The sequence below is a fragment of the Cynocephalus volans genome, chromosome 4 (assembly GCF_027409185.1).
Source record: "Cynocephalus volans isolate mCynVol1 chromosome 4, mCynVol1.pri, whole genome shotgun sequence".
NCBI classification, from domain to species: Eukaryota; Metazoa; Chordata; class Mammalia; order Dermoptera; family Cynocephalidae; genus Cynocephalus; species Cynocephalus volans.
In genome coordinates this window covers 8,658,187-8,686,125 of record NC_084463.1, presented here as the reverse complement: position 1 = coordinate 8,686,125, position 27,939 = coordinate 8,658,187, and the positions used below count along the sequence as shown (strand labels likewise).

At 40.9% G+C, this 27,939-nt stretch overlaps 1 protein-coding gene across 4 annotated transcripts in view; it reads right to left on the bottom strand.

The window, feature by feature from the left end:
* Window positions 1-27,939, bottom strand: part of DIXDC1 (DIX domain containing 1) — a 67,313-nt gene that overhangs the window by 37,238 nt on the left and 2,136 nt on the right. For all 4 annotated transcript variants that reach the window (XM_063095641.1, XM_063095639.1, XM_063095640.1 and 1 more), the window contains exons 2-5: window positions 7,713-7,842; window positions 4,011-4,136; window positions 1,005-1,236; window positions 91-198 (exon numbers count right to left, since the gene is read on the bottom strand). In XM_063095641.1, coding sequence (XP_062951711.1) covers window positions 91-198; window positions 1,005-1,236; window positions 4,011-4,136; window positions 7,713-7,842 — 596 coding nt within the window. The remainder of the gene's footprint in view (window positions 1-90; window positions 199-1,004; window positions 1,237-4,010; window positions 4,137-7,712; window positions 7,843-27,939) is intronic.

Here is a 27,939-nt window from a genome sequence, read left to right as displayed (position 1 = left end):
GGCTTGTTGTGTTGCTCCTTGAAGCTGAGAATCCCCAAGAGTTCAGTTTTCAGCCAGGATTGTAATAGTAAAGGAGCTGAGCACAATTACCTGGAGCAGCTTGACTCAGATGGGGACCTTTGCTGCCCTTCATACTGCTGCACCAGGGCCCGCACGCTCCAGTACGGGTTCTCGATCTCCTCGTCCATGCTGCTGTTCCTAAAGTCAGAGGGCACCAGCAAAGGAGAGGGCGTCAGTCCTTCAATTCAGGCCAACTCAACAAGTACTGATAGACTGCCATTCTGCAAGCACTGTGGGTAAGAAAATGAACAAGGCCAAGCCCCTGCCTCAAAGACACTCGATACCTAGTAAGGAAGGCAGACATGAAAACAAGTAATTTCACTAATCTTTGCAACATCTCAGGGTTGTGCTCTCCCTGAGCAGATACACAACACCCAAAGCATTTCCTGCCATGACTCCAAGAAAGCTTGGCATTTTGAATACATTCCAGGGTAGAGCCCCCCCAGATGAACTGGAACACTGCTCCCACATATCTCCCAGTGAAGAAAACACACAGTGCCAAAGGCATATATTTAAAATTTGGGCACTGAAGCAAAAACTTACTCATATGGTTCCTTTACTTTCTGCTAACTGCAAAGTAAACATTTCAAAAGAAAGGGCTTTTCTGGGCTGGCCCATGGCTCACTCGGGAGAGTGCGGTGCTGATAACACTAAGGCCGCAGGTTCGGATCCCATATGGGGATGGCTGGTTAGCTCACTGGCTGAGCATGGTGCTGACAACACTGAGTCAAGGATTAAGATCCCCTTACTGGTCATCTTTAAAAAAAAAAAGAAAGAAAGAAAGGGCTTTTCTCCTTTGGAGTGCCCTCCCCAACCTCCACTCCATGTTCTTTCCTGCAATGTGGGGCTATTTGAGTGATATTTCCATCTAGTGCACTGTATCATCTAAGAGAAGAAATGTCAGAGAGAGGGATCGGTTCCCATCCCCAGATTTCCATCCTTACCTCTGTCTGTATCGAAAGACATCCCGTCCTGACCGTGACATGTCATGACACACATCAGCTAGAGCAGCAGCTGCTCCCTGGGCCACAGCAGTGGCACAGTGTGGTTGGTGACTCTGCACAGGGGCCCTGGAGTCCCGTCCTTGGCTCACCGTCCTGCTGCAGCCAGGTTTGAAATGAGCTGCCAAGGCGAGGACCAGCCTCATGATAGACTTCAAGTTTCCTTCCACAATATCTGAAACACAGGGCAGACCGAGAGATCCTGGGAGGGAGACAGAGGCTGAGGCTGAGGACTTATGCATTTAATACATATTGCTAGTGATACATGTAACAAGACAGTCAGGGTCTCTGTCCTCACAAAGCCATGTACAACCAGGGAGACATAAGATTTAAATGCAATAATAAAGTACTATAAAGTACTTTGACAAGAGAAGTTCAGCATTCTTTGTGGGCTCAGAGTAGAGGCATCTTATCTCATCTAGAGGGCTCAGGGAAAGCTTCTCAGAGGAATTAAGTTCTAAACTGAGACTCAATTGATGAAGAGCTGTTCATCAGTTAAGAGAAGAGAAAGAGGTTGGCTCAGTTGGTTAAAGCATGGTGTTGTAACACCAAGGCCAAGGGTTTGGATCCTTGCACTGGCCAACCACCAAAAAAAAAAAAAGAAGAAGAAGAAGAAAAAGAAAAAGAGTATTCCAAGAGGGAGCAGAGCATGACATAGCTGTACTCTCCAATATGGGCACCACTAGCCACGTGTGGCTACTGAGCACTTAAAATGTCACTCGTCGGAACTGAATGTTCTGTAAGTATAGTATCTAACACATACACACACACAAAGGGATGCAAAATTATCTCATTAGACTTAGTATAAAAAATATAATGCAAAATATCTCAACTTTTTATATTGATTTCATGGTAAAATGATAATATACATTGGGTTAAATAAAATATACTATTGAAATTAATTTCACTTGCTTATTTTTTTTTATAATGTGGCCATTAGGAATGTTTAAGTTACCTATGTGCTTCACATTATATTTCTGTGGCACAGCACTGTGGTGGAGGGACAGAAAGAAGTTCAGCACAGCCAGGGCCCAGGGAGCAAATGAGAGGGGAAAGGTGAGGCTGCAGGAGGATGAGCCAGAGGGTGGACCACATAGAACGTGGTAAGCCATAGGAATGATAACAAAATAATCTGCTCTGACCAGGTCAGCTAAGTTACAGTGCCTTGGGAGGTTTGAGGTAAGCTGGCAGTCACATCCACCTGTCCTGAAAAATGTTACCATAAGACCATTTTACTTAGAAGCAGCCATAATGGCACCAGAAAGCCATAAAATAACCTAAGATACTTCTTATAAACCTTACGCTAGATCCCTGCATGTAAGATGTGACCTAATAACAATCTCAGATCTATACGTCATGTACAACCAACAGAAAAGCTGATGAAGTGATTAGGAAGGCCGTCCTTCTACCTCTCTCCTTTGATTTCTCCCCCTTCTTGTGATTATAAAATGTTAAGCTCTGCTGGCCCTCTTCGGAACACATTTTTCAGGGTGACCTGATCTATGTATCTCCCTGGTTGCAACTGTCACTTTGGCTCAATAAATCCTTGCTGTATGTATCTGGCCTCAGTTTCATTTTAGGTCAAAAGGAAGGACTGTGGATTTTATCCTAAGGGCCTTCAGATGCAGAGGAGTGGCATAAGCACACATACTCTTAGAAAGATCATTCTGGCTACAGTGGGGAGAGCAGAAGAGACAGGGACAGAAATGGATGCAGCAGGACTAATTAGGAGGCCACTGCACTTCTTCTCCAGGTAAAAGATAATGATGTCCTGAATGGCTGTGTTCCCTCAAAATAGCAGATTTTAATGGGCCAGATCCCCAAGCCCACTCCACATGGGAACCAGATCAGAGACATTATAGCACTTTAAATTTTCCTTTAGAAAAAAAGAGGAATGCAGGCAGAAAACAATGTAATAGATCTGGTGAAAGTTAATGCAAGGTAATGGGTAAAATTTTATTTTTTTAGCCTTGTAGCCTTTTAAATATGCAAGGCTTGGAAAAGGATTATTTGGTACCTTCTATAGGATGCTCTCTATGGTCAGCATCTGCCCCACCTGAATGACCCCAACACAGAGAATACCCATAATCCCACGTGAAAGGAGGCCTCCCTGCTGCCCTCATTCTCATGGGACCCACACGCAGTCAGACCTAGAAACTAAAGCTGAAACAGAACCAGATCTCCAGTCAGTTCTAGAGAAACAGCAAGAGGACTAGGGAGCCTATGCTCTCCAAAGACACCTACATTTTTCCTTCCCTACTGCCTGGGCTCATAATGGACTGTCAAACCCACCTGGCCACAGAGGGCACATTCAGAAGTCACAAAGCCCCTTCCATCCTGCCTGGAATGTTCTATGATATCCAAAAAAAGGGGGCTATAAAGTTTTTCCTTCTAAAAAACTGGATGGAAAAATGTAGGTTATGATGATTTAAAATAATTGGGCCGGCCTGTGGCTCACTCGGGAGAGTGTGCTGCTGACAACACCAAGCCAAGGGTTAAGATCCCCTTACTGGTCATCTTTTAAAAAAAAATAATAATAAAATAAAATAAAATAATACTTGGTCATGAAACCCAAGAAACTTGAAAACTTAAAATAATCTATCTTCATTTTTGATAACTTAAATGAGACATCCTAAAATTAATATTCCAATTTTGTAATATTTTCTCTAACCACTAATTTTCCTACACATACTCAAGCAAACCTGTATTTAATTAAAGTAAATACAGAACTTTTATCCCCACTCAGATTTCCAAAGCACTCAGATTTTGATAATTACTCCATCCCAAAAGGATAACTTTCTTTATGGAAAAATGATATATGAGGCCAGGAGCCTGATCCTGCTCCAGTCTACTCCACACCCTTGGCTTACAACTAAGGGTTTTCCTGAGACTGACAAGCACCAGTTAAGCTGGGTATACTAACCACCAAGGATGTGATGAGGCACTGACCTTTAGCTGAAGTCTGGTGCATACGAATCTTTTTGGAAGCCACAAACTGTAGCACTTTCTCCACATTATTCTTCATCTCTTGTTGGTTACTGGGACTCAACTGTACCCCACTCAGCTTTTCTCCTGCTGTTAGGAGAGAGAAGATATATGAAATTATAGGGAGGAATATTATCAAAGTTTCATAGCAGCCAGACACAGAGGAAGGGAGTATTTGATGTGAATACTAAAATGACACATAAGTATGTAGGTGAGTTAAGTCCTGGGGTTTGTAATTTGATTGGGGAATAGGAAAATAAAAGCCCTTTGGAGGGTCTTCAAATTTTCAAATCTAAACCCAGGGGCCTGTGAAGTTACTGTGTGTACATTTATTCAGTCCATAATTATTCACTGAACACTCACTATGTGTCAGACACTGTTCTGGGAACCAGAGAGATAGGAGAGAACAAGAAAGACAAAGTTCCTTCCCTCATAGAATTTACATCTGTGGGGGTAATAGATAACCAAATTAACAACTAAATGTTTAACATGATTTCCTAGTAGTGATAAGTGCCATAAAGAAAAATAAAGAAGCGTGATCATGGCCTCTCACAATACAATTGAGCAGAGGCTTGACTAAGTAAAGCATGTTGAGAGTCGAAGAGGAAGCATTCCAGACTGAAGAACCACAGGTACAAACCCCAAGGTGGAAATGAGCTAAGCTGATCTGAGGAACAGCACCAAGACCAGCATGGCTACCGAAGAGTCAGCAAGAAGTAGCGTCCTCAGAGAGGCCAGAGAGGTAAGCAAGGCCAGGTCATGCAGGGCTTTGTGGACCAGAGTAAAGAGCCTGAATTTTATCCTAAGTGTAATGCGCAGCCAGTGGAGAGTTTGAGACAAGAGTGACATTATCTGGCTTATATTTTTAAAAGTTAACTCTGTATGGATAACTATGCAGAGAGGGAGATCAGTCAGAAGGGTAATGAAAACAGTCAAGGCAAGAGATAATGGTTTGGGCTACAGCAGAACACAGTGACTGGTGAGAAGTCAGATACTGGGTATATCTTGAATTTAAAGCAGACAGCACATGTAAAGGATTGGATGTAATATATGAGGAATATATGGGTGAATGGTAATGAGATATATTCTTTAGATGGAAAAACCTGGAGGATAAAGGGATTGGCAGGAAATCCAAAATTGAGATTAGAACGTGCGAAGTTGAAGCTGCACATTAAACGTCTCAGTAGAGACGTTGCATAGGAAGTTGGATATTCATGTCTAGAACTCAAGGAAACATTCAGGGCTAAAGACACAAATTTGGGAAGAGATCACTTAGGGCGGAGAATATATGTGGGCTAAGGACTAACCTGGAGCACTCCAACATTAAGAGATCAGGAAGGAAAAGAAAAGCCAGCAAAGCAAACAGAAGAAGCCAATTAGGAGGGAGGAAAACCAAAAGTCTATAGGATCCTGGAAGCCAAGTAAAAAGACAGTCTTTGAAGGAGAAGGGAGGGATCCACTGTGTCAAGTACTGCCAAGTCGAATAAAATGAGGACTGATGGCCACTGGATTTGACAAGGTGGGGGTTATAACCTTGAGGAAAGCAGTCGCAGTGGAGCAGTGGAATCAAAAGCCAGATAAGGGCCGGCCGGTGGCTCACTCGGGAGAGTGTGGTGCTGATAACACCAAGGCCACGGGTTCGGATCCCATATAGGGATGGCCGGTTGCTCACTGGGTGAGCATGGTGCTGACAATACCAAGTCAAGGGTTAAGATCCCCTTACCAGTCATCTTTTTTTAAAAAAAAAAAAAAGCCAGATAAGGGCAGTCTAAAGAAAAAATAGGAAATAAGGAAATGAATTTGGTGAGTACACACAAAATCTTGTGAGTTTTTCTCTATAGCAAAATCACAATAAAAAGTAGTGCTTCAGAACCCAGGTTTTGGGAAAATAAGAATACCTATTCATATTCCTTCTATATGCATAGAACACCTATGGAAAGAATTGCAAGAATCTGCTAACACTGGTTGCCTCCAGAAAGAAGAATGGATAGCTAGCAGTGGGACATAGGTGGAAAAAGGCTTTGACTTTATATCCTTTTGTACCATCTGGATTTCCTGCCAGTCCATGTGTAACCTATTCAAATAAATGAAAATTAAATGTTTAAAATGGTCTTTGGAATTAAAGCAGATCTATGTTTATATCTTTACTTTGGCAGTTAAAGTTATGTGACCTTGTAAAGTTGCCTAGCCTCTCTAAACCCCATAAAATGAGTATAATAGTACACGTAGTACTCGTGTTTTTACCAATATCATAAATAAATCAAAGCAGCACGCTTAGCTACTTTGCTTGATGCATACTCAATACTCAATGAATCTGTTTATAAATTCTCTCTTTCAAGCTTGTTTTCTGAAAGTGGGGATAACATTATCTGTTTCCCAAGAGGTGATGATTAAATTAAATTAAATTAAACAAGACAGAAAGTATTCAATCCTGACAGCTGTTATTACCATTACCATTGTTACTATCATTACATCTGAATACTCTGAGGAATTCATGAGCTGTCCCAATGAGGGATTCATGGATAGGCTGCCTGTTGCTAACCCGGATTCTTCCATGTCCCTCAAGGACTCTAAGCAAGGTCAGCTGACTAATAAAACAACAAATGTTTGACTACCTATTATGTCCACTTGGTTAGGGGTTGTAGAAACAGAAAAAAAAAGTAAACTGTACATTGCCTTAAGACGCTCAGTCTAGGGCCGAGCCCGTGGCGCACTCGGGAGAGTGCGGCGCTGAGAGCGCGGCAACGCTCCCGCCGCGGGTTCGGATCCTATATGGGAATGGCCGGTGCCACTCACTGGCTGAGTGCCAGTCACAAAAAAGACAAAAAAAAAGGAAGCTCAGTCTATACAGGAGAGATAGATTACTACAAATAATTACCATTCAGTGAGAGAAATAATAGCTATGAACAAATGCTATGTAAATAAGGTACCATCTAGTAAAAATGACTGGCAACAACTCCAAGCCTTTAAAAGAAAAAACCCTTTGATGAGGCATTATGGTAGTATCATAGAGGGGGGTCCTTTTGCTGGTAACACAGCCTATTTTTGCCTGGTTACGACTTCTTTTTCTGGCCTTGGTTTAGACATTAATTCTTGTGGGAGTCCTCAGTTTAAACGTTAATTTTTCTGGTAAGCCATCCCTGAGTCGCTAAGACGGGGCTGAGTGTCCCTCCTATGTGCTCCCATCTGCGCTAACCTCATCAGAGTACTAAGTACATTAATGGAATTGACTTACTTTCCAGTCTTCCCAACTAGATTGTGAGCAAAGACTGTGCTCATTATCATATTCCCAAAGCATAATACAGTGCCTGGCACACAATTCTTCCTGACTAATAAATAAGTGAATTAACCTTGGGCAAGTATTTTTTTTTTTTTTTTTTGTCTTTTTGTGACCCGTAAGGGGATTGCAACCCTTGGCTTGGTGTCGCCTGCACCACACTCAGCTAGTGAGCACACAGGCCATTCCTATATAGGATCCGAACCCGTGGCGGGAGCGCCGCTGCGCTCCCAAGCGCTGCACTCTCCCGAGTGCACCACGGGGCCGGCCCTTGGGCAAGTATTTTAAGTCTTCTCTACTTTCATCTCCATATATTCTAAAGGACATACGGAGGATAAGGAAGGACATGTTCTGGTTTATGCTAGCATCAGAGTCCAGGGTGAACTGACCAACAATCTCGATGAGATATGCCAGGATCACCCCATCCCGGAGATCCTGTCGCAGGTCCTGCACAGGCTTCACTGCTGGCCTCTTCTTCAGCTGTGCATTCACCCAGGCCACATAGGCCTGAAGCTGTTGCTAGAAAACGAAAAAGGGAAATAAGAGAAAGATTGCATATTAATCTTATATCCTGCCCTGCACCCTCTAAGGTAGCATTTGAGATTGGGCAATCTACAGCCAGAGGGAGAGGGAGAAAGAGGGGATTTTAAGAAAAGAAAGAACAAGGTTGGTATCATGGTTAGACAGTTCTAAAATTCTCTCATTTTACAGTAATCTCCAGGGATAAACTAATCTCTGACTTGGCTGATGTTGCAGACACAGGTAAGTAGATGAGTGTTTCAAGTACTATGACTCCTGCATTCTTCAAGTGTTTCTCTGTTGACCAGGGATGAGGGTTGGACCCAGAACACAAGCAGTTTTCCAGTGTAATCACTACTGCCAGTAATTCACCATGCTTCTCAGGAACAATCATTCATGTAGCATATGCACAATGGACTGTGATGCTCGTATGAATTGATCTTGGGGAAGCAGGAATAAATGATAAACCAAGCTCCGAGCTGCCTCTCTCACAGCTGCATTCTTCAAAATGAGACTTAAGTGAAATCATTTCACAGTCAGCTCAAGATTTATTTTCCTGAGCCCATAATCCTAGGATTGCTACAGAGTTAGTTTTAATCCATGCTTTATATTGTCAAAGAAGATCTGGTTACCTAAAACCTACACAAAGAAGGAAAAAGAAAGGTTATGGTAAGCAGTGTCTCTGAAGACTGAGAGGCACTTTCATTTACTTTTTTTCTTTTTTTTTTTTGGCGCCTGAATCCTGTACCGTGGTATTATCAATATCACGCTCTAACCAACTGAGCTAACCAGCCAGCCCTCATTTACTTTTAAATAAATCTAGGGCCTCATATAATCAGAAATCCATCAGGCATCTAGGTAACCGGGACATATAACTCATCCCAACCCTCAGACAACCTACATATTCCATTTTGCCCATCAAACAGAGCTTGTATTCAGATGTTTATTCTGATTATTTGGTCAGAAGGTGGGCACTAATTTCAAAATAGTACATGAACAATATTATAGTCCAGGTAGCAGCTCTGTTTGGTTTCTGTAGCAGCCCAAGACTTGAACCTAAAAATTAAGTTCAAGGGCTAATTTTATTAAATTATAATTTCGTTAAAGTACAGTTGATTTCTAAGCCCCAAATACTTCCTTAATGAAATGATGTTGGAAATTACTAACTGGCTGCTTCCTGAGCTTAAATTAAATCTTCATTATTTTCTCTCTCTGTCAATTTGTGAGAATAAATAAAGTCCTTTGGAAGACAGTGCTAAGGCAATAACCTATCAGCTACCAACAAATTGTAGAAAGTGCGATGATCAGGAAGTGGGGGGAGGAATCTAATATTTATTAAGTACTTACCATGAACCAAACACTACTTTTTCTGTTTTACACGGTTTTTTTTGGGCGGGGGGGGGGGGGGGGTGTCTTTTTTTTTTTTAAAGATGACCGGTAAAGGGATCTTAACCCTTGACTTGGTTAAGTTGTCAGCACTATGCTCTCCAAGTAAGCTAACTGGCCATCCCTATATAGGGATCTGAACCCGTGGCCTTGGTGTTATCAGCACCACACTCTCCCAAGTGAGCCACAGGCTGGCCCAACACACACATTTTAATTAGTCAGTGAATATACCTGGCATGGAGCCTGACACACAATTGATGCTTACTAAATGCTCATTATTATTTTCTTCATCATCTGATTCAATTCTCAAAAAAGCACAAAAGAGTCAGTTTTATCTCCATTTTATAGATAAGGTTCAGAGAGGTTATGTAACTTCTCCAATGTCCCCACAGCAAGGACACAGCAGGCCTGGTATTTAAACCCAGTAAAAACATTTACTGGCCCAAGAAATTACCAAGGGTCTCTTGCTATACATCTCACTCCGTAGAACGGGGGGGGGGACCTTCTGCCTAACATGGGCCAGACACCTGTCCTCTGGGACCAGCCAAGATAATGCTCCAAGATCTGCTCCCATTGCACAGCCAAAGCACTGCCTGAGGCATACCAGGTAAAGGGTGCCTCTGGAGTGAACTATGGTCTAAGGAAAAGGAGTTCAGACCAGAAAAGGCATTAACAGTAACAGCTGGGATCTGATTTTTACATTTTATATGATATTATATTTTATGGGATAAAATTTCTAACCAATTTCTCTATATCTAATATCACCCTCAACCCACCCTCCACACATTCCCATTTAAAATCTATCACTTGTCTCCTGTTATCCTCAAGATAAAATCCAATCTCCTTAGCTGCTATTTAAGTCAGTCATGCACTAGCCCTTGCCTGTTCTCCAGCCTCACTCACTACCCCCCATATACCCACCATGCTTTGGCTTATCAAACCATGTGCAGTTCCCCAAAAATGCACTTTCCAGCCACTTTACCTCTCTCCACCTGCTTTCTCTTCTTAAGTCTCAGCTTAAGCATTACCTTTTCCAGGAAGCCTTCCCTGACCTCTTCTTACAGATCTCAGAGTCTGATCTCCTTGAGAGCATCCTGTGTCACACAATCGGTTCCACGATAACTTGAGCATAGGCACCATACCAAGTTATGAGCTTACAAAGAGCCCCATGCCTTCAAGAAGCTTGCAGGAAAAAAGGGAGGAGGAGGAGAAGCTTGCAGGCTGGTAGAGACAAGTGCTATGACAGGAGTCCATAGGGTGCTAAGAGATTGCCCAACCTGAAGCCCAAGCTTCGGGGGGATTTCTGAAGGAGGAAAGGAAGTAGAGAGGACAGTGAGTTCCAAGGAGCTAAATTCTCAAGTATATTCTATGCAGGAGTCATAATAGTTTGGAATAATTTGACTTATCAAGCAACAGGTTCTCAACAATTATTTGAATCAGTGAATCATTTCTCACATTTCCTCAAGCCAAAACCTAAGATGATTGCAGAAGGTAATTTATTCAGGGACATGAACAAGTATTTTTCATTAGGCCAAGATAACTTCTACTTGTAACTGTAGCCTTCTATTGGCTGTAGAATAGAAGTTGTCCCTGATACAAAACTGATTAGAGGTTCCTAACAGTACTTTTCATGCACATTAATCACAGCTCTGGTCTTTCAACAAAAGAGGATTATACTGTTAACAGTCACCACATGCCTGAACACCTATTCTGTGTCAAGAGCTATGCTAGGTCCTTTAAACACATTTTCTCTAATGTTAATCTGCCAAGGAGATGTTAATTGTATCTATTTTGCTGATTGGAAACAAACTCAAAAAGGTGAAATAACTTGTTCAAGGTCACTCAGATAGTAAACCATGAATATGGGACTCAGATCTACCTCCCAAGCTAATGCTCTTTCCATTCTATTCACACTATCACCTAAATAAATGCATCTCTGGAGTTTAAAGAATTTCACTATAACTCTCAAGATGCACCTTAGTGTAAATCACCTCTTCTGCCACATCCAATGCTTGAGTCCTTGTGTAATAATCTACACTAAGAGGCTGTCTACTACTCTAAGTGTGGTTCCCAGATCAGCAGCACCCGCACCACTGGCAGCCTGTTAGAAATGCAGACTCTCAGGCTCCACCCCAGCCCTACCTGTATTTTACCAAGATTCTCAGGTGATTCACATGCACATTGAAGTTTGAGAAGCACTGACCCATCCCACTATTCCCATACCTGACTGCACATCAAGATCACAAAAGCAGATCTCACTCCAAATACACCAAATTCTCTCCAGGAAATAGAACTCAGAAAGTTTTATTTTCCCAAATTCCCCCATGATTCTTGTAGAGCTGATTTGAGTTTTTCCTAGCTAACTCTCCAATTCTCTCAATCAAGGGGTTTACAGCCCAGATTACCCATCAGAATCACCTGGGAAGCTCTTTAAAAAATACTAATTGAAAGGAAAAGCCCTAGCCTGAGAGCGAAAATAAAACACACCAGGAGCCAGGGACTTAACCAAAAGAGTATTAGGCAGGCAAAATGAACAAGAGGGCTGCCCTCTCAGAAGTGGGAGCAGCAGCAGAGAGAGTCGGGGTGGGCCTTTTATATCCAGTTAGGCTGGGCTGGACTGTTCCTATTGGCTAAGAAGGAAGGTAAGGAAAGCAAGCGGGGTTTAAGCTGAGTTGGGATTTTTCTATAGGTGGAGAAATTCTTGCACGCGGGAAGGGGAGGTGGTGGTGAGGAAGAAGGAGGAGGGGTTTTTTTTGTGATTCTCGAAAACGTGCTGTTCTAGGGACCTGAAACTCTCTTCAGCCATTTTGGGTGTTCCTCCTGTCCACCCACCGTCTTAGACATCAGCTAAAACATAATTGCCTAACCCTGATGTCTGGGCCCACACATAGACCAGTCAGAATTTCTGATGGTGGCACACAGGTATATCAATACTTCCCAAGTGGTCCCAGGTACATGCAGAGATGCAAGCCAAGGTTAACCATTCCTTGCATAAAATGGTTACAAGTATTATTGCTGTTCTGGTCTAAGCCTCTCTGAAATCATCACACCTAGAACCTAATACAATACGCTGAATGTAAAGGAGACAGGCAGCTTCCTCATTCAAGATCCATACTTCCATCCTTTGTTCCCTCCTTCCTTCCTTTCTTCCTTCTCTCTCTGAAACCATCGTCACACCTAGAAACTAATACAATACGCTGAATGTAAAGGAGACTGGCAGCTTCCTCACTCAGGATCCATCCCTCCGTCCTTCCTTCTCTCCTTTCCCACGCCCTCCCTCCCTTTCTTCTCCCCTTCCTTCCTTCCTTCTCTCTCTCTGAAAACATCATCACACCTAGAACCTAATATACAATACTGTGAATGTAAAGGAGACAGGCATATTCCTCACTCGAGATCCTCCTTCCTTCCTTCCTTCCTTTCTTCTTTGGCCACCAGATCACATTGTTGATTCATACTGAAGAGCCATTCAAACCCCTGAGTATTATTTAATTTATTAACTTTTCATTTTGAAATAATTTCAGACTTACAAAAAAGTAACAAAAATGGTACAAAGAGTTCCCCTATGCTTCTTACCCAGCTAATCCATGTTTACATCTTACATAACCACAGTACAATGATCAAAACAGGAAATTAAAACTAACACACACCATTAACTATTTTAGAAATTCTTGCTCAAATTTCAGCAGTTTTCCCACTAATATCCTCTTTCTGGTCCAGGATTCAATCTAAGCCCTCCCATTGCATTTAGCACCATGGGTCTTTAGTCTCCTCTAATCTGGGACAGTTGCTCAGTCTTTGTCTTTTGCAACCTTGAAAGTTTTGAAGAGTACTGGACAGTTATTCTGAACAGTGTCCCTCAATTTGGGTTTGTCTGACGTTTCCTTATGACTAAACTTAAGTTATGGATTCTGTGGCAAGAATACCACAGAAGTCATATTATGCCCTTCTCAGTGAATCATATTGAAAGGCACATGATAATAATACATCTCATCATTGGAGAAGTTAATTTTGATTGCTTGGTTAAGGTAGTGTCTGCCAGGTTTCTCTATTGTAAAGTTGCTATTTTTCCCTTGGTAATTAATTAGTATCTTGTGATGCTTTGAGACTATAAAAACATCCTTTTTCTCATTGTCACTTTTCCCATCCATTTTAAATTTAACATCCATTGATTTTTCTTTCCTGCAACAATTATTATTATGGTGGAGCTCTCTCTTCTCCCCCATTTACTTTATATCAATATAGGCATGTGGATATTTTCTATTTTTATTTATTTATTTATTCTATTAATCCATTACTATCTATTTTGCTGCTCAAATTGTTCCAGATTTGGCCATTGGGACACTTTCTTGTTGGTTCCTGCATCATCACATGACCAGGTCATTTTTTGTGTGTGATTAAAAAAACACATAACATAAAATTTACAAACTTAACCATTTTTTAAAGTACATTTCAGTAGAGTTAAATATATTCATATTGTTGTGAAACAAATCCACAGACCTTCTTCCTCTTGCAATGCTGAAACTCTGTACTCATTAAACAACAACTCTGCATTCCCTCTCCCAGTCCCTGGCAATCACCACCATTCTTCTTGTCTCTATGAATTTGACTAGTTCAGGTACCTCATATAAACGGAATCAAACAGTGTTTGTCTTTTCATGACTGGCTTATTTCATATAGCATAATGTCCTCAAGTTTCCTCCATGTTGTGTCATGTGACAGGATTCTTTCCTTTTTAAGGCTGAATAATATTCCATTCCATGCATATACCACATTTTGCTTATCCATTCATTTCATTCATAGACCTTTGGGTTGCTTACACCTCTTGGCTATTTTGAGTAAAGCAAATATCTCTTCAATACCCTAATTTCAGTTCTTTTGGATATATTCCCAGAAGTGGGACTGTTGGATCATATGACCTGACCTTTTTTTTTTTTTTTTTTTGGCAGCTGGCTGGTATGGAAACCAATCATTTTTTGTGCACTTCCTCACTCTGTGGGATCATAAGATATCCCAGATTCCTCATCTTGTAATTTCCCTCCTCCGGCTTTGTAATTAGCTATTTCGCAAAAGAACTCTGGTTCCTTTTATTGGAGAATAGTTTTCAGAAACCAGAAACCAAGATTTGAATGTGAGGTGTGCTCATTACTCCTGGGGTAGTATTCCAGGCCCTCTCAGTAGAGTAGGAAATATACGTAGGTATATACACATACACATATACACATATCTATATCTACTTACCTTGATAGATATGTATATGAGGTATACATATGTACATATGGTACATATATGGGTGTATGTCTGTGTATGTGTGTATATATATATCATAAATTATACTGATACCTCCTCTAACCCAATACCACCAGGTTCAGCCTTTCCTTTCCCTTTCCCTTATTTGTAAGCTTATTTGTTCCTTTCTCCAACACTGAGAAACCTCTCACTATCCATAATATATTATTTGTCCAATCCTAGAATATACATAAAATAGTTTCAGACTTGCTAACCCATACCTTGTGAAAACTGTGAAAAATAAATTTACTAACCAGAATAGAATATTCGTATTTGTCTTTAACCTTACAGGATACAGTCAAAATACTGATTCCAAAGTTACTTAGGTTAATTCCTTCCTTTTCCACTCCCTTCACTGTGGTTATATTACTCATCTGCAATACAGTTATGTTCATTTGTTACTGTTTGTAGTCCACTTTCACTTAACCCCACATTCTAGTTGATTAATTACTTATTTTGGGGATAGGTTAAACATTAACATAATATTAAAAGTCAGAGCTAGGCAGAAACATATATTCATCTAAGTGTCACTCCCCCATCATTCTTTCTACCCCTTTATCTTTTCTCCTTCTTTCCACCCCATTCCCATGCACCTCCTGTAATATAAACAATCTCATTAGTTTCTGGTTTATCTAAGAAAAAATAGATACACATATATTTCCTTATCTCCCTTTCTTTCATGAAAAATACCATAGCATTGTATTATTTTGCACTTTATTTTTTCACATCACTTAATACTAACTTAATATATCCTGGAAGTCACTCCATATTGGTTTATAGAGATCTTCCTTATTCGTTTGTATAGCCACATAATACTCTATTATCTAGATATACCATACATAGTTTATTCAACCATTCTCCTATATATGGGCATTTAGAGTGTTTCCAATATTTTGCAATTATAAACCATGCTGTAACCAGTAACCTTGTACAGATGTATTATTGTATTGATGGAGGTCTATCTTCAGGGTAGATTCCAAGAAGTGAGATTGCTGGGTCAAAGGACAAATGTGTATGTAATTTGTTAGATACTGCCAAATTCCCTGCCAAAAGGGTTGTACCCACTGGCATTCCCATCAGCAATGCATAAGAGTACCTGTTTTTTTTGTTTGTTTGTTTGCTTGTTTTTTTTTTTTTTTGGCTTTTTCGTGACCGGCACTCAGCCAGTGAGTGCACCGGCCATCCCTATATAGGATCCGAACCCGCGGCCGGAGCGTCGCTGCGCTCCCACCGCGGCACTCTCCCGAGTGCGCCACGGGTTCGGCCCGAGAGTACCTGTTTTCCCATTGTCTTTCTAACAGAATATGTTGACATACTTTTTAATTTTTGCCAGTATGACAGATGAGAATGGTATCTTAGTGTTGTTTGAACTTTCACTTAATTATAATGAGTTTGAAACTTTTTTTGTAGGTTTAAGAGTCTGTTTTATATCTACCTTTTAAAGAATATCTATATGAATTGTCTGTTCGTGTCTTTTCCCATTTCTCTATCAAAGTTTTTGGCCCTTTATACCTCCATTTTTAAGAGTTCTTTATATACTAGGAATATCAGCCCTTTGCCTTTGACATATGTTGCAGATATTTCCCAGTTTGTCAGTTGGCTTTTTTCATTTTGCATATGGTGCGGTTTTTGGCCATGAAAAGGGTTTTATTTTTATACAACCAAATTAAAATTTTTTTTAGCCAAATTTACTGATATTTTATTTTATTGACTCTGAATTTTGAATCACACTTAGAAAGCCTTTCCCTACACTGAAGTGAAAGAAGAATTCAACCATTTTTTCTAGTTCTTGTATGGTTTCTTAATTTTACATTTAGATCTTTGATCCGTTTGGAGTTTATTCTTGTGTGAAATATGGATCCAACTTATCTTTTTCCAAATGACTAACCAGTTGTTCCAGCACCATTTATTAAAAAGTCTCTTTTTAGGGGCCGGCCTGTGGCTCACTCAGGAGAGCGTGGTGCTGACAACACCAAGTCAAGGGTTAAGATCCCCTTACCGGTCATCTTTAAAAAAAAAAAAAAAAAAGTCCCTTTTTACCTCACTGATTTGAAATCTCACCTTTATCATATACTAAATTTCCATAAGCTCTTGGTTCTATTTCTGGGCTTTCTATTCTATATCACTATTTCTATTCATGCACACAGTACCACAATGTTTTACTTATAGGGACTAAATAGGATATTTTAATATCTGGTAAGGCTAGTTTTCCCTCTTCACTATTCTTGCGTATTTATTTCTCCATATAAATTTTAGTATCACTTTGTCTAACTTCTTAAAAAAGATTGTTGGAATTTTTATTGGGATTGTATTAAACTCATAAATTAACTTAGGGAGAATTGACATCTTTATAATGTTGAATAATCCTATTCAAGAACAAAAGACGTCTTTCCATTTGTTCAAGGATATCTCTCAGGAGTTTTTTAAAGTTTTCCTCCTGTAGGTTTTGCACATTTCTTATTAAGTTCATTTCTAAGTATTTAATCTTTGTTGCAAATGTAAATGATGTTTTCTCTACCATTATGTTCTCTAACTGGTAATTATTTGTGTGTATGAAGATGGTTGATTTCAGTGTGTAGATTTTACATCATGTTACCTTACCTTTTACTGCTGAGTTTTAACATTGATTCTCTATGGTTTCCAGGATTACTACCATATCATCTGCAAAAAGACATAGTTACACTTTTTTTTTTTTTTTTTTTTAAAGATGACCGGTAAGGGGATCGTAACCCTTGACTTGGTGTTGTCAGCACCACGCTCAGCCAGTGAGCGAACCGGCCATCCGTATATGGGATCCGAACCCGGGGCCTTGGTGTTATCAGCACCGCACTCTCCTGAGTGAGCCACAGGCCGGCCCACTTTTTTTTTTTTTTTTTTTTTTAACTAAGCCTTGTGCCCCTAATCATTTTCTTTGCTCTAACTGCATTGGCTATACCACTGGTACAATGCTGAATACTAGTGGAGATATTGGGCATCCTTCCCTTGTTTCTAGACTTAGAGAAAATACTTGTAGAGTTGCCCAATTTAGTAAGTTACTACTTTTAGTACTAAAGTATATATATATTTTTTCATGTTAAAAAAGTATCTATCTTGAATGTTTTTATGAGGAATAGATGTTGAATTTTGACAAAAGTTCATTCAGCATTTATGGAGATCATTTTATAATTATTTTTTCCTGAGACATATTAATATGATAATAATGGATTTTGTAAAAATGAACCATTCTTGGAATTAATACCATCTAATCATAGTGAATTATATATATAAATAATTTTTTTTTTTTTTTAAAGATGACCGGTAAGGGGATCTTAACCCTTGACTTGGTGTCGTCAGCACCACGCTCTCCCAGTGAGCTAACTGGCCATCCTTATATGGGATCCGAACCCGTGGCCTTGGTGTTATCAGCATCACACTCTCCCGAGTGAGCCACGGGCCAGCCCATAGTGAATTATATTTTTAATGTGATGTTGAATTCTGTTCTTTCATAAAATATTTATTAGTGCTACACGTTTTGTACTTTTCATGGATATTCATAAATAATACTAGACTGTTGTTTTCTTTTTTTGCACTTTCTTTATCATGTTTAGATATCAATATTATACTTGCTTCATAAAAACAATTGGGAAGTTTCCCTTATTTTTCAATGCTCCAAAATAATTTATAAAACACTGAGACTATATGATCTTTGAAGATTTAGTAGAATTCTCTTATGAATAATCTGAGCCTGCTACTATTTTGAGAAATAGTTCCTCAATAAGGTTCTCTATTTCTTCTATAAAAATTAGTCTGTTTAAACTTTCTGGGCCGACCCGTGGCTCACTCAGGAAAGTGTGGTGCTGATAACATCAAGGCCACAGGTTCGGATCCCATATAGGGATGGCCGGTTAGCTCACTTGGGAGAGCGTGGTGCTGACAACACCAAGTAAAAGGTTAAGATCCCCTTACCGATCATCTTTTTAAAAAAATTTTTTTAAATTTTTAAAAATTAAAACTTTCTGTCTTCATCAATTTTGGTAATGAGCATTTCCCTAGGAAACTATCCATTCATCAAAGTTTTTGAGTGTATTTACATAGAGGCCTGCAAAATCTCTTGTAATTTTTTTTCTGTTTCAATGGCTACTTTTCCATTTCTTATTTAGTATATTTGTGCTTTCTCTTTTTCTTTTTATCATATTAGCTAGTGGTTCATCTACTTTGTACTTTTTCCAAAAAAACTTAAAAGCAAAATGGTTTCAAGAATTGTTGTTATTCTGGTCTAAGTCCCTCTAAAACCGTGATACCTAGAACTAAATACAAAAATACCCGGGTGTAAAACCACATACTCAGCTTCCTCATTCAAGATAGTTCACATTATTTTTTTTTTGGTCACCACATCACATGGTAGACTCACACTGAGCTGTCAACCAAAACCCCTAAGTAATTTTTAACACATTCTGCTGTTCCACAGCATCTTTGTACTCATAAAATTGATCCACATTTACCTTTAATAAATTTCTGCTTGTTAGATTCTGCCTCACAAGATCCTGTCATTCCATGCATTCATTTACTCAAATCAACCAACGTTTCTTGAGTCCCTATTATCTATCAGGCATTGTACCAAGGCCAGCACTTACAGGCACATAAATAACTAAGATAGAAAGTGATTACTGCAACAATGGAGAAACATTTTAAAATGCTATCTATGCAGAGAAGGAGCAACAGGTTGGAAGGATGGGAGATCAGGGAAGGGTCAAGAGGGGAGGACACATTTGGCTGGTTCTTTAAGGAGGTTTGCCAGTTGGAGAGGGAAGGGCAGAGGTGATGGAAGAAGGAAGGGCTGTGAAAACATGTGGCATCTTGGAGGAAGAGTCAGTTAATGAGTTAGTGTGTGGGCAAAGCTGCCTGGGTCGAGTGATGATGATGGAGAAACAGGTCAGCACAAGACCTGCCAGCACTGGGATGGTTAATTCTAGGTGTTAATCGATTAGATTAAGGAATACCTAGAAACCTGGTAAAGCTATCTTTTTGGGTGTGTTCATGAGGGTGTTTCCAGAAGAGATTAGCATGTGGGTCTGAGTGGACTGGATGGGAAAGATCCACCCTCCATATGGGCAGGAAACATCCAATCTGCTGGGGGGCCTAGAGAGAACAAAAACAAAGGAAAGGGTGAATCGCTCTTTGCTGGATCTGGGATACATTCTGCTTTTCTGTCTGTGCACATCAGAACTCGAAACTCCAGCTTCTGGGTTTCAGGACTTAAACCAACAGCATCATTGGCTTCCCTGGTTCTGAGGCTTCGGACTTGGACTGAGCCATGCTACCGGCATCCAGTTTGCAGAAGGCCTATCATGGGACTCCTCAGCCTTCACAATCATGCGAGCTAATTCCCCTAATAAAACCCCTCTCATATATTTATACATATCTTATCGTTTCTGTCTCTCTGGAGAATCCTAATACAAATACTTGGATTTCAGGCTTAAAGACCTTCAATAGAAAGTGTGTACTTTTGAAACAGGAAACTCTTAGAGCTGTATCTTAGAAAGGTCACTCTGGACACAGAGTAGACTATGGGATAGAAAAGCAGCATGCAGATTTGGAGAAACCAACAAGGAGACCAGGCAATAACTCAAGTGAGGGAAGATGAGAGCCTAAACTGAAGCAGTACCAGTTAGAGAAGGACGAATTCCAGAAACAAGTCAGAGGTGATGATAGGATGTGGCCGTGACAAAGAAAGGGTCCAGAAAGTCATGCCAGTCATTCAGTCGGTGATGCTCTGAGATGAAGACTACGTAAAGAGCAAGTATTGGGGAAAAGCAGATAGTTGTTTTGAATAAGAATCAGGAGAGAGTGTTTATTTAAGTGGGAATCCGGGGAAGAGGCAGTTTTAAAAGGGGAGATCAGTGAGGTTAAATGCTGTAGAAAAATCAGGCTGAGGACTGGAAAGGCCATCTAATTTAATAATTAACAAGCTGTGGTGAACTTTTCGAGAACAGATACTGTGGAGTGGTGTGATTAGGGTCAGATGGCAGGGCACTGGGAAGACCCCAGCCAGTCGGAAAACTGCGGCAGCATGGGGAGGAGAAAGCGTGTTAGCTGGAGAGGAAGGTGGGAGAGGGAATGAGGGGTTTTGAGGCTGAGAGGATCTGTAGGCTGAGATGAAGTTGGTGAGGGAGAAACAGATACGAGAGGGGGGAAATGATGCAGCGAGGTGTCAGAGGAGAGGAAGAGGGCCACTTCCTCTGATCAGGAGTGTGACCCTATGTGGAGGAATGTGATGGTGGGGAAAAAGGAAGCTGAAGGAGTTCAATCCAATAGCCCCTCTAGCTATTATGAGGTAGGCCAGTCTATCTGTTGACAGTGAAAGGGACAGGTTGGGAGCAGACCCTGTGGGAAGCTGGGAAGACCAGTGACTGCTAGAGATGTGCTGTCGGAGCCAAGTACTCAGCCAGGGTAGGAAATCAGCACTTTGTGACTGAGTCAGTCAGCAAGGTTATGTGATTTGTGCCAGAAGTGCTCAGTAGGCCTGGGCCATGAGCGGAGGAAAGCAAGAACGGGGTCATCTAGGACTGGAAATGGTCAGAGGAGAGGCAGCGATCCCCAGGGCAAAGGCAGTGAGGGTGGTGGTGAAAGTGTCTGTGAGTGACTGAGAAAGGAGTCTGGGCCAGGGAGAGGAAATCCAAAGACAGCTGATACGCTGAGACAGTAGCGACTAGTAAGGAGAGGAGAACCTGAGGGAATGAAAAAATAGGTGTAATGGGAACGAAAGAGTATGAAAATTGGGGTTTTGAGCACAGAGTAAGTTTCAGAGTTTAAGATTTCAGGGGTACAGAAATTCTGTGGAGCAAGTTCCAGGTGTGGCCTCCGTATGTGGTCTCGTTGAAGTGGCACGGTGGGGGGACAATCATTGCAGTGGGGATGGCCCAGGTACTGGAAGGTTAGACTATCATGATTGTGGATCCTGAAGTCCTCCCAAGACACGAGTAGATATTAAAGTGCAGAGGCTATTTACTATTCTGCCCAGATTCGTATAACTTAAAAAACTGATTTGAATGCCTCGATTAAATCACTGATTTAAAAAACTTTAATTGAAGAAAGGACTTTGGCATGTCACTACTAAGACTACATGTTGATGTGGATTTGTTAATGGCATCAAACAGAGCTTCAAGAGTAGGTTAATTCTTACCCAGAGGTAAAAGTTTATGTTGGCTTTAGGTTCCTGCCCTTTCTTTTAAGTCTAATCTGGGGATCCAACTGCTAATCTGGGAAGCCAACTATAGTGGATTGAATTATGTCCCCCCAAAACTCCCTGAAGCTTGAATTGTGTCCCCCAAGTTTGATGTATTAGAAACTTAGCCCCCACTGTGACTGTTAAGAGGGTGGGAAATCCTATTATGGTAATTGAAACGTAGAGCCTTGAAGAGGTGATTGGATTGTAGGACCATGCCATAGTGAATGGATTAAAAATTGTGGTCAAGGTCATGGTTCTGAGGGCTTTAAAAGAAGAGGAGAGTCTGTCTTTTGCTCTGTCTGGTTCCACCATCTTGCAAGAGAGACCCCTGTGTCACTGTTGCCACCACCAGATGGACTTTCGACTGCCCAGCCTCAGAAACTGTAAGCAAATAAATTTCATTTTTCTTTATAAATCACCCAGTTCCATGTACTTTGTAATAAGCAACAAAAATGGCTAAAATACCAACCACTAAACTGAGTCTCAGTTTGTCACCCCTTTGACCTGAAGATATCTGTACTTCTCACCCAAGGGAAGGCAAGATTCTGCTCTTGCTATAAGCGCCTACTGCTAGCTCTGTAAAAACCAACTTGAAGGACAAAGTAGACACTTGTGAGGACCGGCCATACCACCCACTTCTCCCACAAAGATGTTTGTCTTAATAGATGCCTGTTTTGCAAGCCCAGGCCCTGAGTGGCTGTGTTTGGTTTTAACAATATACTAGAGCTTGTACTTCTGCAGCAGATGAAATCCCATATGCTTTTTCAAGAGGTTGTTACTGCTTGGGGGCTGGACTAGTAGTTTTATTATTTTTCTTCTTTTTTCTTGTTTTGTTTTAGGCAGCTGGCCTGAGGGGGCATCTGAACTCTTGACTTCGGTATCCCAAGGCATACTCTAACCAATGGAGCTAACCAGCCAGACAATCTTCTTTTTTCTGTCTCATAATATTTTTTAAAATTTTAATTTATGTGAAAGCCACATATGTAAAATAAGGAAAAGCAGAGCTTCTCTGGCTAGGGGCAGGGTGGAAGGTCCAGAGCCCAGCTCACTCACCCTATTTTTCTCCACCTCCAAACCCCACCCCTACACCCTACGCATCCAAAGTAACTTAAGGGCTTCTTGCAGCAACTGAAAAACAAAAGACAAAACATATATACACACACCCCCATAAAAAACCAACCATTGCATTTTGTTTTCTTTTAGCACTACTATTTTATAAGTCTATTATTCAGTGAAGACAAAATGCAACAGGTTCAGGAAAATAAAAATGTCCAGAATATTAAGAAATATATCTTGAGCATGCTCCTAGTTTTGGTCAGTTTCTAACAACAACTGGAAAGGCACAGTAGGTCCATGATCAGATTCCATCCAGGCCCATGGTGGTGGTGTAGCTGACAGCCCTTGGGGTGGCAGCCTGGCTCATGATGATTCCCCCTTCTATAGGAACAAGCCCCCTTTTCTGCATACACAGTGGTGGGTCCCATGACCAGGCTGGTATTATGTCACCTCCCCCACTGGCCACAGTTGATTGGTCTGGCTGAGTTGATTAGTCAAGCCCAACCAATCCCTGGAATTTTTTTTTTTTTTTTTTTTTTTTTTTTTTTTAAAGATGACCGGTAAGGGGATCTTAACCCTTGGCTTGGTGTAGTCAGCACCACGCTCACCCAGTGAGCTACCCGGCCATCCCTATATAGGGATCCGAACCCGTGGCCTTGGTGCCATCAGCACCGCACTCTCCCAAGTGAGCCACGGGCTGGCCCTAATCTCTGGAATTTTTTGACCTGCATTTAGAAATAGAATCTGTCTTTCCCCCACCCTGCTCCATCTCTCTCGAGACAAAGTTGTAAGATATGTTGCTACAGGACATGTTGCCCACCTGAGAGAGAAAAGCCATCTGTAATGAGAGGGAATAAAGCCACTACAGAAGGAAATGGAGGGCCGGCCCATGGCTCACTCGGGAGAGTGCGGTGCTGATAACACCAAGGCCACGGGTTCGGATCCCATATAGGGATGGGCGGTTAGCTCACTGGGTGAGCGTGGTGCTGACAACACCAAGTCAAGGGTCAAGATCCCCTTACCGATCATCTTTATAAAAAAAAAAAAAAAAAGAAGGAAATGGAGATAAGAGACAGAAAACAGAGGGAAAGATCCTGCCAGTGTTTGAGTTCTTGATTTTCATTTTTTCCAAGACTGCTGCATCCCTGCCCTTTCCATGGCTGAGTTCTGCAGCCTTTCCTTGGAGTCCATGAGTCAGTAAATTCCACTTCCTATTCTTCTAGTTCAAGTTGAGTTGTTGGCATTTGCAACCAAACTAATTTTAAAAAAGCAAGACAGTAAGTATATACTATGACAGTGACAATATAGAACTAACTTCAGTCCAGAGTTTCATCTCTAACTTGTTCTAAGGAAGCTTGAAGGATAACAGTGGAATCCAGAAGTCTAGAATGACTGAGGGTTTTTGTGATAACCTTGAATCAGGCTTCAGGGGAAGGAAAAGTAGAGGCAGCCACAGTCAAAGCTGTCTAAGTAGGTTTTGGCTTGACGAGACTGGACTCCTGTAAAGTAGTGAGAACAGTGATAGTGTCAAGGAGCAGCCAGTGTTAAGGAGGCTTTAGCAATCCCATAATCTCCATCGGCTTCCTTCAAGACACCCCAAATAACCCTACAATTTGAGTTAAACCTCTTCCAGTATGGACAATTCTGTCTACATTCTTCATTTGTACAGGAAATCTTGACACTGAAAGCTTTCTTGCCACCAAATGTAACTCTATTTTTCTTTGAAACCTGTCCTTCCTTCCAAACAAGTTTGGAAACCCAGCCTCTGTTCTCTATCTCCTCCAAAGCTCAAGGTCAAAGAGAATTCCTGCAGAGGACATGTTTGATTGGAGTTGCAAAAGCATTGAACCATGGAAGTCTGTATGATCTACTGTTCCTAGTGTAGGAACATCCAAGAAGTTGGCTCTGTGGCTCCCTACTAGCAAACAAGAAAAGCAAACAAGAAAAGCAGTGAGTTTTTTTGATGTGCTAGAGACAGTTCAGGAGGCAACTGGAATGGTTTACAGTGAAACCAGATACCTATTTAGAACTCTGAGACCATCCAGCAGCAGAAGGTGAGGAGATGGGGATGGGGAAGTTGCTGAGAAACTGAGAGGAAGTTAAAGGTTTAGAAACCTTAAGTTATTATTGGCCTGAATTCTGCCAGTAAAAGAACAGGATATTGTATTTTTTTTCTATTAACTCTTTCAGGCCTTTACAGAACCAAGGAAAGTTATTTGTTCATTGAACTTGGTGGTTAATTAGGTAAAAATAAAGTTGACAAGCAAAAATATCATCAAATTTCTTCTTTCTTGTATGCACAGGGCTCTTTGTATTAGTATTCAGCCTGATGGTCAAAGGATAACACATATTATCAGAAAGTAAAGAGCTAAAGATTTTCTGAAAGACATCGTCTCCTAAATTTATCTTTATATTTTTAAATTTCCACTCTCTGCTCATTCACAAGGGCATGTTAAAAGGTAAGTGCTCAATAAATGTATGTGAATGAATGAATGAGTGAATGAGGTGTCGCTCTACAGTCTACGTGTCCCTTATCCTAGAAACAAGACATACAGCCCCCCTCAGGGCCTTTGGAATTGGTCCCCTTTCCCCTTACCCCACCTGGTTACTGAAGGTTATGTCCATAATCACTTAAATGGGGCCTGGTTTAGGGGAAAACAAACAAGGAAATGCATTCAGGAAAGTGTCAGTTTGAGGCTTTTTTTTGTTGTTGTTGTTGTTCTTACAGCTTAAACAAGGTCAGTCATGGCTGATGAAGCATTTCTAGTGCTCCCTAAACCCTCTGAGCTGCCTGGGGGAGTGGCACCTGGCAAACAGTGCCCTAGCACTGCTCCACATGCCTGGCCAGCCCATCACTCATCATGAGGACCATAAAGCTGCCTGGTAGCTTGCTGCCAGGGAGCATCTGTTGAGCTGGCATTGACTCCTGTGGGAACAAAGCCAAAGAGCCTGGGTGGGAAGAAGAGAAATCAGTCAGGATAGAAAAAAAGGTTGAGTGGTGTGGTGCTTTGTTTTATTAAAGACTTAACAGGCCTTTAATTTCTACAGAGCAGAGGAATTCACTATGGAAATGTCTGAAAGCATCTAGCTGGCCCAACCTTGCCAGTGCTACCTCATGGAAGGCGCGAGGCACTTAGGAGTTTCACTGCAGCTGCTCCACCTGCCAATCCTCTTCCTCAATCCCTCTATGTCCCCCTTATAGGGATGAGATCAGACAAAGGCTCTTCCTGTATTTCTCAGGGACTGCCAAGTGGATGAATCTTAATATGGGATTTCACTTTCTACTTTTCTACTTAGAGGGAAGCCGGTAGGGAAAGTCTGCCAGGTCATATGTTCAAAAGGTTAAGGCTCAGACAACTGATTTCCTATTGATCAACATTTTTATAAATCATTCCCACAAATTCCAGCCTCGCAGGCCATTCACACCACAGCCCGGCATAGGTTCACTCTTCCCCACAAGCAAGATTTCTTTATCACCACAATTTTCCCAAGTTTGATACTCTGAGCGTTTACTCTCTTTATCTGCATTGCCCTGTGAGCTCCATTAGGGCACAGACTCTATCTTAGTTGACTTCTATTTCTAGAGCCTGGCACAGTGCCTGGTAAACACAGTAATTCAGTGAATGTCTGGTGAGTGATTGCTTGCCTGCATATACCAGATTACAGGAAAACAAAATGTGGCCTCAGTGAGCAGGTGGGTTTGTAAATGTTTGTTGCTTCTCATAATATCATTAACTAGAAGGTATCTCTATAATCTACAAATATTAGCTTTTTTATGACATTTATCACACTATGCACCCTATTATGGTTTTTTTAGTACCCCATCTCTTCCCATAAATTCCATGTAAGCAGGAACTGAGTGTTCTTCAATTATTTTGTCTATCCCTCTCCCAATCAATAAATGACTGAATAACTAAATAAGTAAATGCTTATTGGCCAAACCACATCATAATCTCAAGTCTATCAAAACCTTCCAACACAAGCACCAAAGTCTTTTTTAAAAGAAAGTCCATCCCTCAGAAAATCATTGCAACAACATTAACCAAAGACAACATTCATATGACAACACTGATAAGTGGCAGAGAAAACAAATAAATAGCATTGAAGCAGGTGCAGAACGGGGAAATTGTGAACTATAGAAAGACTGGGCAAACCCTGAACATAGGAGACAAGGAATGAAGGCCAGGATGGGCTACAGTATGTGGCAGCAGCCAAAACCTGTGGATAATTCACAGTGCAAATTAACCATGTCAATAAAAGGAACTGCATTGACAGCACTGACATACATCAGTTCTGTGAGTTATCTGCCACACATGTTGAGACCAGGGCTCCATACAGGAAATGTGGTAGAAGAAAATTCTCTCATGCATAGTTATGCATCATGGTAGATGGACTGAGAACAGAGGCCAACAGTGGGTAGAGGGAAGCCTTGATTCAGAAGGCAGAGTTTCTCTCTGCTGCAGGATTCCCTTATAATTAACCAATTAGGGCCATAGCTCCATTTCCTGTGGCGGTTTTCTCCGCCGTAGAGAATGAGGTCACAGCCCTAACCACACAGACCCCTAAAGCATCTGGGTGATGAAGAATAGCTTCAGCTATACTTGGATCATTCCCAGGAGATGACTGGATATACGTGTGGTGTTCTTAGTCTCAGTAGGAAGAGTTTCTCAGAGGAATTCAAGTGTATCTGACACTAGCTTTTAAGCCCCTATTTACATCCTTATCTCATGACTCTAACGAAAGGATTGAATATTACTGGATCTATTAAGCAACCCTAGAGACTGGAAAGGTCAAAGAGGGCCCCACTGATTCTGAAATAACCAATCATACCATTATTCAGTAACACTAAATGTGATACTGTATGTGAAAAGAATTATTTAATAGAATTTATTATGTATGAGAAAGAATTATTTAAGTGTAAGGGACCATTCAAATTTAACATATTATTATTATTATTATTTAGATGATGTCAATTTTTCAGAGAAACCAAAAGTAGTCATTGGATCTCAAAGTTCAAATCTACTAACAGAAGGGAACAGATGTACATTAGCCTGTGGAGGGGGTGGAGGGAAGTTTACAGGATGGATAGAAAAATTAAATATTGGAGAGGGAAAAGAGGCATTACTGCGTTATTCTAGACATGAATCAATAATAAAATTGTG